The sequence below is a fragment of the Bison bison genome, unplaced genomic scaffold (genome assembly GCF_000754665.1).
Source record: "Bison bison bison isolate TAMUID 2011002044 unplaced genomic scaffold, Bison_UMD1.0 scf7180017863936, whole genome shotgun sequence".
Classification (NCBI taxonomy): Eukaryota; Metazoa; Chordata; class Mammalia; order Artiodactyla; family Bovidae; genus Bison; species Bison bison.
Genome location: NW_011494508.1, coordinates 58,243 through 69,611, shown reverse-complemented (window position 1 = coordinate 69,611; position 11,369 = coordinate 58,243). Strand labels below are relative to the sequence as shown.

General features: G+C 42.6%; 1 protein-coding gene across 9 annotated transcripts in view; it reads right to left on the bottom strand.

The window, feature by feature from the left end:
- The window catches only part of PDCD1LG2 (programmed cell death 1 ligand 2), a 119,142-nt gene that overhangs the window by 72,980 nt on the left and 34,793 nt on the right, over nt 1–11,369 (bottom strand). For 5 of the 9 annotated variants that reach the window (XM_010833813.1, XM_010833812.1, XM_010833819.1 and 2 more), the window contains 2 exons: nt 9,675–9,941; nt 1,037–1,174 (listed from right to left, as the gene is read on the bottom strand). In XM_010833813.1, the coding sequence (XP_010832115.1) occupies nt 1,037–1,174; nt 9,675–9,941 (405 nt within the window). The remainder of the gene's footprint in view (nt 1–1,036; nt 1,175–9,674; nt 9,942–11,369) is intronic. The other 4 variants (XM_010833817.1, XM_010833814.1, XM_010833818.1 and 1 more) reach the window with 1 other exon arrangement.

The following is an 11,369-nucleotide window of genomic DNA, read 5'->3' as shown; positions in this document are numbered from 1 at the left end:
CTCTCTCCCTCCCTCCCTTATTCCCTTCTTCCTTCCTCCCCAACCCCCCTCTTTCTTTTGACAACAGTTCGTGGATCTTGGATTCTACAGTAGAGGGTTTGTGGTTACTACCCAAGCTAATGCACACGTAGGTCAACGGACAAATAGATGATGACAATATTTCATGGCAGATGAGAATATAGAAGTTAGATTGTAAATGTAGGATAACAATCACTGAAAAGCCCCCCAGTCCTCAAATAGTGACCACTTCAAATTCTTAGTGAATTATTCCTAGCTGCCATTTCCTTTTCTATAGGCTGTGTATAGATCTTGGGAGGAGGCTCACTGGGTGCTGTGTAGGAAAGGACCTGTTTAGGAAAGCACCAGATGGGCTTGCAGGTATTCTGGCCTGGGTTCAAACACCACAGGCATGCTCTGCCTCACTGTCACAGAGGAATGGGAATAGGCTGGCGAGCCTGTGATGGGCTGAGGAGGGAGCTGCTGGAAGATCTCAGGGTACCACCAGTCAGGTGCTTTCCCTACACCAGATGGCCTCACACTTCTTTCCTTTCCTTACCCAACCAGAAGATTCAGATTCCTGTGGGGAAGAGGACGGCTCAGCCCAGCTCAGACCCAGAATGGGCAAAGGAGGAATGAGAACTAAAGGAGTCCTCATGAAGGATCCTGCCATTCTCCCACCAGTGAACTCTGACTGCACAACCATCCGCATTGCCCAAATAACACTGATCTCATGAGGCTGATGACACTTCTTGGCTCAGAGAACAAAGCAAACCATTTCAGCTACAGGAATGAAGCACTCATTCAAAAATATTCAGTTTTTTAATTTTTACTTTTATCAATATTTTTATTAAAAAAAAATTGTATCTTACTGAAGACCACAGGCATTTTCTCCTGGGAAATAATCATCAGGACAAGCCCCAAGAAACTCATGAGCCCTGAGTGGACACAGTGTGAAGCTACAAGTCAGTGGGGCCAAACAGGGCCTCACACTGCAGACACCCAGTCTACTTGGTCACCATGAATAAAACTCACTTACCTTCTCCAGAATACAACTTCTGGCAGAGTCGTTTTCTTAGGGCTACCACTGTGGCTATGAATATGGGAGCAACGATGAGGGAGAGAATGAAAACATGAAGCAGTGAAGAGGAAGGGATCTTGGGGTCTTCCAGAGGACCTGGCAGAAAGAAAAAGCACCAGAATCCCACTGTATGGTAACTCAGAGGCAAACCAACAGTGCAGCCAAGTGAGTTATAACCAACACGGCCAACTTGCATTGAGCGTTTACTCCATGCCAGGTATTTTTCTATGAATGCTGTGTCTATATGAATGACGTCTGTATCAGCTTCTTTACTCTTCATGACCACTTTATGAGGCAGGCTGTACTATAACTCTCATTTTATTGATGAAGAAAGTGAGGCACAGAGACCTAGCACACCTTCCTAAAATTACACATTAAGTGACATAGCTGAGATATAGTCCAGGCTGCCCGATTCCACATTCCATGTTTTTCACCAGTCTTATATACCTACTGTATTATGTTCTCTTTCTTTCTCTTCTTTCTTCCTCCCTCCCTTCCTTCCTTCTCCTTCCTTTCCTTCTTTTTCTTCCTTCCTTCCTTGCTGTTTCTCCTTCATCATCTCTCTTTTTACAGTAGGATAATCCCTCAGCCCGAATATGTCTCCCCCTCCACTGTCAAGCATTCATGATGCTTAGAATATATCTGATCAGTTATTCAACCTCTAGGATTAAGAGGATCCTTTTGAAAAAACAGAATATCGTATCTTAATGTGAATCATTACAGCCAGCCATTTTCCTTTTCTCAGGGAATCAAGGTCTGGCACTGAGGAAGAGATGAGTTTAGTAGAGAGGTGGATGAGAAGAGTAAGTTTGGAGGCTGGGGAAAGCCTTTGAAAGGAGTGCTCTGGTTGGAATGAGGGCTCCAGACTGACCAAGGACAGGCCTGGATGGGGGTTCACTACAGGGAGATGGAAGCATACTCAAGTAAACTGTGCCCTTTCCAACAGGCTGAATTTTGCCTTATGGAGTAACTCATAAAGAATAAACATAACAGGGAATTCCCTGGCTGTTCAGTGGTTGGGTGTCTGCACTCTCACTGCTGACGGCCTGGGCACGGCCAAAAAAAGAATAAGTGTCATAGCCTGGTCCTGGAAAAGTCTGCCAAAACTGCTCTTGAGGAAGGTCTCAGTCCTGCCCTGTCTTCCCCTTCTCCCATCATAGTGCTATCTGAGAACCACAGACAGTTTTAGCTAAGAAGGGACTAGGTGTCATTTAATTTGAGGCGCTCATCTTAGACTTGAGGAAGTAAGGCTCCAAGATCTAAGGTCATCACTGCTAATGGGCTGGTGGCTCCGTGGTAAAGAATCCATTTGCCAAGTAGGAGACACCGGTTTGATTCCTGGATTGGGAAGATCCCCTGGAGAAGGAAACGGCAACCCATTCCAATATTCTTGCTTGGGAAATTCCTTGGACAGAGGAGCCTGGTGGGTTGAAGTCCACGGGGTCACAAAGGGACGGACAAGACTTAGTGACTGAGCACACATGCACACATCAGTGCTAAGTAAGTGACCAAACCAGGACTGCAAACCCAGATCTGTCTGATCCAAAGCTCAGGCCCCACAGGTATTTGTCTCTAAGTTCAAGATTGTAGTGAACATAAAGATAAAAAGCATTAAGAAGTTTGCTTCATCTAAACGTTGGATAATCCATATTTAAAAATTTTAATTGAGGTATAATTGTCATATAACATACTAGTTTCAGGCATATACCATAATGATTTAATATTTGTATACACTGTGAGTTATCACCACAATATATCTAGCTAACAGCCCTTATCACGCATAACCCAGAGTAACTAATGTTTTCTTAGAAGTGCTTACTAGGGCTTCCCAGGTGGTGCAGTGGTAAAGAATCTGCAGGTTCAATCCCTGGATTGGGAATATCCCCGGAATAGGAAACGGCAACCCATTTCAGTATTCTTGCCTGGAAAACTCTGTGGATGGAGGAGCCTGGTGGGTTATAGTCCATGGGGTTGCAAAGAGTTGGACACAATTGAGCGACTGAGCACACACACACAGGAAGTGCTTATTAAGTATTTGCTGCATATAGCACCATAAGTCAAGGAGTTCTTACTGTCCCCATAGCAGGAGATGTCCTTACCTCAGTGCCTTTATGCAAACCCTTGTCCTGTAAGGTTCCCTCATAGTTCCTTCCAAACACAAATTCTACTTATTCTTAAAGATTTTCTAATGCTGAACATGCAATAAGACATCAGTCTGCTTAGAATATAAGTACATGAAATTACAAAGACTTTTGCAAAGTCATCTCTGAATCCCCTAGAGGCAAGCACCAGCTATATGAAAGGTGTCAATAAGGATTTGCTGGACTGAATTGACTATCTGTCCATCTAGTCTACCTTGCCCAATCTTTCTTATCATTAGTTAAATCTTGTGACAGACTGCTAAATCCACTCTCTGTTTCTTCTCTAGTATTACCTAGGTGTTAGCTGGACACATGGTTTTGCTGAGACTACATGTCTAAGCCTTCCCTGCAGTTAGGTATGGCCAGCCATGTGAACTAAGTTCAGGACTAGAGAATGGGTTTTTCTTGTGTCTTGGCCTTCAAACACTGGGTATATTTTTTTTCTTTCTGTGGGCTGAAACATGAATGTGGCAGTGACCTAGCTTTGACAGTTCAACAGGGTGACATCCTGGAGAGTGCCAGAGCAATAAGATGGAAAGAACCTATATTACTGAATAACTATATAGAATACAGCAAGTTACCTGCTCTGACCCACCTTCTATCTCTGAATGTGACATCAGAGAGAAGTATACTCCTGCTTTAAGCTACTATATTTCGAGTCCTCTTAGCCTAAATCCTAATGAATATTATTCTAGACTGTTTTATAACAATTGCATGCTACTTAACAATGAGATGTCCTGATGTGATGGGAAAAATATTGGATCTGTTCTTATCTACAGTCCCATGCACTTATAAGGAAACCAGGCTTCTTGCTGGACAAACCATGGGTTTTTTTTTTTTTTTTTCCTGTATCTATCCTTTTTAACTGCTAAGGACTTTACATATTTCATTTAATCCTCATGATAACTCTATTAGGTATCTACTATTATTTTTCCCTATTCTACAGATGAGAGGCTGAGTTCTAGGATGGCTCAGTCATATGTTCATGTTCTCAAAGCTAGGAGATAGCAGAGAGAGGATTTGAAATTCTAGTCCATCTGACCTCAGAGCCCGTGCTCCTGAGCACTGCCAGAGAGTCACCTCCAAGTCTCCTGGGAGAGCTTCTCTGCCAGCCCTACAAGGGTCTTGTTATAGTTATTTCCTGTGCTCCCATCTCATTATATTTCCTAATGAAAACGCATCACTGGCTGAGTGGAAGGAACCCTGTTTCAAAAGGAAAATGGTGTCACTGCTCCTTAATTTCTGATTGAAAATTAGGATGTTCAGTCATCTATTCTGGAGCTACTGGAGCACCTCCCACCCCAGACTCTCACTGCTCTATGTGTTTTATTCATTGACTTTTGAAGAAGTATGTGTGGGTCACAGAAGTCAGCAGTGAGAAGCCAATTAATGAGAAAGGGCACAGTCATAAGACAACTTAAAAATGTCTTTGAGAAATAGAAGCAAGGAATCCATGGGAGGATGTGTGACTTTGGTCATTTTGTTACTGGTATTTGTATCACAAACTAGGCAACCATTTGTACCATACAGACTGGCAGCTGGGATGATAGGACTGGGGTAGTCCAAGAGTAAGTCTCCAAGTCATTAATCTCACATTTACTGAGCACTTACCATGGGCAGAGCACTCACCATGGGCAGAGCACTCAGGTTTTGCTTTAGTTTGGATATAAAGAAGACTCATGTGAACAATTAAAATGCATTGAAAATAAAAGAGCAATGAAAGAGAAAAGACAAGCACAGTAGCAGGCAAACAAAGAAATAGGTCTTAGGAAGTGAGATGAGGGAAAGATACCTTGTACTCTGGAGTTACCTGAACTACCCTGAGAGCTGGTGAAGACAATGAAGAATGATATTTTGTGTGGAAGAAACTGCCTGAGGAAAGAAGTCATGGTGACCAGAGAGGTGCAAGTAGGTTCAGAGAGTACAGGGTGAGGAAAGGATACTACTTGGAGCGGAGGATCCATGACTGGGGGCAGGATGAATATAGAGCTGAGAGCGACTCTCAACTCAGAGAATCTAACTGCACAAAGATTCCTCCATCTCCCTGCTGGCTGCATTCATGAGCGATATCCTAGGAGCTCCCAAGCTCTGATGCAGACCCCACAGGTACCTCCACAATTGTTGACTCTACTATTAGGTCTCTCCCATGGAGAGAAGGGCCAGCTTACTTCATTCTTAACTTCTCACTGCTTTAAGGCTTCTAGACAAATGGTCAGTCTGCCTGTCCACCTCTCTACTATGAAGAGAAAAATACTGATGTAATCAGTGATGACAAGGGTAGGTTGTAGTTATTTCCAAATTCTTCTTATCCAGGCCCTTGTTTCCCAGTGAAGATCCTTATGTAAGTGTCACTCTAGAAAACCACATTTCATCCAATATTGGCCAACATTCAACCAGACAGAAAATTCTACATAACAAAGGAAAGTTGACTAAACAATTCTTGGAAAAAACTAATTCCCCTGGGATTATTAATATTTGAGTCTGTGGAGCTCTGGTACAAATTAGTTATAGCTCAGTTTCTATAAGGTGACAAGTCTGGTGGTCTTAGTTGTGATAAAAGGAGATGTAGAGAATGTTGAAAGGTCAACTTGCCTAATTCATTATTTTCACTTAAAGTTGGTCCTCAAAATGGTACACTTATAATGTCTTCATTTCTGTCCATATCCTTAGCATGAATCCTCTCTTTGCCTTCTCACTTCATCATAATAACTTAGAAAGAAGCTGGGCTAACTTTAGTGTTGGAATTGTGTAGTGAAGTGTGGGGAGATGGGGAAATGGGGATTTGGAATGACAATGGAGCTGGCTGCCTCTAAAACTATATCAGGGAGGATTTTATTTTCTAGAAAAAAAATGCTAGGAAATTAATGATGAGATAGGCACTGAGTCATTTCAAAGTTCTCTGACTGGCCTGTGGATCAGTGCCAGTCCATGACAAAATTTAATTTGAGATAGAGCAGGTATCTCTGGTGCCCCAACTCATATTCTGTCTGTCCCATGTGATTTCAGCCATGGCTCAATGTGGCTGAATGATGGATGGTTCTGTGCAGGTTCTAACTCACTTCTCCCTGACAGCCATGCCTCAACAGTGTGCTGCTTTTGTGCCAGGGCTTCCCCAGTGCTGAGGGTTGTTTCCTCTCATCACTTTTTCCAGTGACCTACTTGTAGAGTCTTTGCTTCTCCTATCCACAAATTTAGGTTGCCCTGGATTAAAATTCCAGCTCCCTAGTGGCCAATACTTCTACCAAGGATGCTGTGTACCAAGGGACATGTTCTACCGCATGTAAAGTTATAGCTACTGCCTAGTCAACTTGAGCTCTATCCACCGTCAGACCAGCGGGCAAAGCAAAGAATAATAATACTGGTAGAGGAACTGATCTTGATTCCCACGTTGTTGCTGTTCAGTCTCAGTTGTATTTGACTCTTTGTGATCCCGTGGACTGCAGCACGTCAGGCTTCCCTGTCCTTCACCATCTCCCAGAGCTTACTCAAACTCATGTCCATTGAGTCAGTGATGCCATCCAACCATCTCATCCTGTCATCCCCTTCTCCTCCTGCCTTCAATCTTTCCCAGCATCAGGGCCTTTTCTAATGAGTCAGTTCTTCACATCACGTGGCCAAAGTATTGGAGCTTCAGCATCAGGCCTTCCAATGAATATTCAGGATTGATTTCCTTTAGGATTGACTGGTTTGATCTCCTTGCAGTCCAAGGGACTCTCAAGATCTTTTCCAACACCACAGTTCAAAAGCATCAGTTCTTTAGTGCTCAGCCTTCTTTATGGTCCAACTCCCACATCCATACATAACTGCTGAAAAAACCATAGCTTTGACTCTACGGACCTTTGTTGGCAAAGTAATGGTTCCCATGAAGAATTCCAATGCTGCTACACAATGGAGGCAGGGAAGACTGTCTGGAACTCAGGGACCCACTGATTCTCTGAGTCTTGTAACTTCCATACCCAGTGATAACAATGAAAAGGCAATTGCAACAACTGCAGTCTGCTGAGGATGAGGGGACTAAGGGCTCAGGTTTCCCAGTGTTGAAAGTCTGAGTCACCCCCATACCCCTCCTTCCCTCCACCCTCCAGGCAAACAAACTATTCCATCTGAAATGCTGAGTGAGGGAAAGCTAGAATGTATGCTGATGAGAGAGATGACAAATATCAACTATGGCTTGGGATCAGTTGCAGCAGTAGAAACTGTAACTTGTTTCATGAACTCTGGTATATGTATCTTGTGCAGCGATAGTAGCTACTTCCCTGCCCAAAGGCTCGGAGACAGTAGTTAGAATACAGGGCATGAAGGGACAGACTTGAGCAGTGCAAGGGATTGACTACTGTCATCCTGCCTCACTTTCTCTCAGCCTCTCTTCTGAGTTTAGCCACATATTGGGTAGAATTCTGGGTGGGCCTAAACTCACTTCATGGTCAGTGACTCCCTCAGGTGGACACTTGCTTTCTGCCCTGAAATGACTTTGATGCCATAGATGCTGGGAGAGCTCTCTCAGCCCACATGCATGCATAGCTCACAGCAGAAGGAAGTTATACTCCTGGGGACAACTGCTCACCACTGGGGGTGAAAGCAAAAGATTAGTCCTTCAGTCTGAAGCTCTTTGAGTTAACATTTTAGGAGATGATCTATACACTTCTCACGAGGTTCTTGAGTATTTCAGCTTCTACTGTTCATGCCAACAATTGGAATAATGCACCCTTCTATTTTCTCTTCCTTCTTTCCTGTCTTAATTTTTGAACATCTCACTTCTGCCCCTTTGGGTCAATACCTAAATGCCTGCATGCCACACAAGTCCTCATCATAAGCCCTTTTATCTAACTAAGATAGAGAGTAAATAGTGGAATATAATGATAATATATCAAATCTTCTGTAAAGTCAAATTTAATCACTACTAAGGACTGTCTTTGTTCTGAAATTATATCCTTTATTGGTAAGATAGCAGAATAATGGCTCCTCTTAAAGATGTCCATGTTCTGAAACCTATGAATGCATTATCCTACATAACAAAGGATTGTGCAGATGTGGTTATATTAAGGACCTTGAAATGGGAAAACTATCCTGAATTATCAGGTTGAGGTATGTATTGGAGGGGCATCTAATGGAATCACAAGGGTCCTTAAGAGGTAGAAGACAGAGGCAAGAGAGTTAAAGAAAGAGATGTGATGACAGAAGCAGAAATCTAATGCTGGTTTTGGAGGTGGGAAGAAAGGCCATGAGCCAAGGGATGGAGGTAGCCTCCCAAAAGTGGAGAAATCCAGAAAATGAATTCTCTCTTAGAGCCTCTACAATCCCAGGACAACTTGATTTGAGCTCAGTAAAGCTCTTTTCAGAATTTTGACCTCCAGAAGTGTGAGCTAATAAATTTGTGTTGTCTAAAGCCCACAGTGGGGACTTCCCTGGTGTTCCAATGCTAAAAAATCCACCTTGCAATGCAGGGATATGGGTTTGATTCCTGGTCAGGGAACTAAGATTCTACATATCCTGGGGCAACTAAGCCTGTGCGCCACAACTGGAGAGTCCATGCATTGCAAGGAAAGATCTGCATGCCACAACTAAGGCCTGACATGGCTAAATAAATAAATAAAATTCTTAAAAAAAATAAAGCCCATGATGGTTGTGGAACAATAGGAGACTTATGCCTCTGCAAAAAAATGACTTGTCTTATAAAATGATTATGATACTAAATGTTAGCTGATACTAAATGACCTAATACTAAATGTAAGCTGCTCTTATTTGTCAAATGAATGTTCTTAGCAGATAAAAAATTAGCAGACTATGAGAACTGTTATAAATTTTACTGATGCATGAAGTTCTAAAGTATAGGATTCGGCATAGCCAGAGAAGTCTATAAGCGATTTTTTTAAAGAGGTCAGTTTTCCTGGAAAACTCTAAAACCACTTGGCTGGCAGAAAAGCCAGCAAAGTAATATTTATACTGCTGACACATGGCATTATGCCTGAATCAAAGTGATCAGTCTTTATGCTGGGTATTTTCAGTTTCTTCTTTGGGTCCATTCATTGCACTCTAACACTCTATTCTAAGCTCTGAGAGGCTGACCTTATGAACATATCAGAGGACTTCCTTGTTCTCTGACCTCACCTGCGTTCTGCCAGTGGGAGACTCCAGCAGGAGACTGGAGGGTGGGAGAACAAGGTTGGGGCATCTGTTCATCACCTTCTATTCTTGGGAGTGGCCGCAGCTGGCAGTACCCCTGTACTGGAGGCCCCAGGTCCCTCTTCCAGGTTCCAGCAGCCTCTCCTGGAGGCAAGGGCGGTACAGCTCCACGACTTTTGAAGTCCCAGGTGCCCTATCCTACTTTTAGTAGTTTCTCTAAACCTTAATCATTCCCTTTATTACAGTCTTCTCAGGTTATTCATTCTGACTGTGTCATCCATTTCTTGCCTGAACCCTGATTGGTAGAGCTAGGAAGTGTGGGCAGCTCTTACCTTGGACAATGGTGGCTGAAGTGAGTTCCTTCACATTGGCATTCCAGAACACACAGCTGAAATTCCTGCCAGGGTGTGGCTTTAGGCGCAGAACACTGGTAACCTGGTAGAGGCCTTCAGAGGTCTTGGTGTGGCTGGTGTTGGTAGGAATACTGATGTTTGGCCAAGACACTTCTGCCAGGGGATAGCCTTCAGCTTGGCAGGTGAGCTCTACCTCATCTGTCCCTGGGACCTTGAGGTGGCGAGTGTTTATTTTCTTGTAGGAAGCTGGGACAAAAAAAAAAAAAAAATGAAGAAATAAGTCTCTCGTTTCTGACTCCTATAGATCCCTGTACTTAATGTCATATGAAATAAATTATCATTATCAATATTAAATAAAAATGGTTTTAACTTTTAAAACATTTCCTGTGTCCCAGATATCATGCTCTTTTACATCACTGAATAATTTAATTTTTACAACAAAAGAGCATCATCAATATTCCCAATTTTTGTTGAAGGTAACTGAGGCTAGAGAGGTTTATTTCACTCTAAGATACAGAGTTATTAACTGGTGGAGCCAATTATGCACAATCGAGGCTTGATTTCAAATCTCAGTGGTGCTTTATCCTATCACAATCTGTGGCTGTAAATTATCTCACAGTCAGAGATTGGAGGAAAAAAAGACGAAGGATAAACAAAATCATTAGATAACCCCTACATCCCACTTTATTTAGTATTTTCTAACATCTTCAGAAGGAAACTTTATTTCCACTTCCCCCTTTCTTCTTTCTTCTTCAAGATTCGGAGGAGAGAAAAATGAAGACCTAGACACCTGTGGGAGGTCAGATTCATTGCCATCTTGGCCCCCGTTGGTTTCATCTGGATTTGGGTTTTTTGTGTTGTTTGTTTGCTTATGTTTGCAGTTTCCTTTCTTATCTCTGGACCTTTTAATGGAAAGATTTATGTTCACTCCTGCTGAAGGTGGGGGTTGATGAGTTTTGAGCAAAGACCTAGAGCAGCTCTGACAACACTTTGAAGATGAAATGAGTTAATACATGTAAAGTGTTCAGAAAGGGCAAATATGATAAAATAATGCTCAAAATTCTCCAAGCCAGGCCTCAGCAATATGTGAACTGTGACCTTCCAGATGTTCAAGCTGGTTTTAGAAGAGGAAGAGGAACCAGAGATCAAATTGCCAACACCTGCTGGATCATCAAAAAAGCAAGAGAGTTCCAGAAAAACATCTATTTCTGCTTTATTGACTATGCCAAAGTCTTTGACAGTGTGGATCACAATAAACTGTGGAAAATTCTGAAAGAGATGGGAATACCAGACCACCTGATCTGCCTCTTGAGAAACCTATATGCAGGTCAGGAAGCAACAGTTAGAACTGGACATGGAACAACAGACTGGTTCCAAATCCTGAAAGAAGTACGCCAAGGCTGTATATTGTCACCCTGCTTATTTAACTTATATGCAGAGTACATCATGAGAAATGCTGGGCTGGAAGAAGCACAAGCTGGAATCAAGGTTGCTGGGAGAAATATCAATCACCTCAGATATGCAGATTACACCACCCTTATGGCAGAAAGTGAAGAGGAACTAAAAAGCCTCTTGATGAAAGTGAAGGAGGAGAGTGAAAAAGTAGGCTGAAAGCTCAACATTCAGAAAATGAAGATCATGGCATCCAGTCCCATCACTTCATGGGAAATAGAT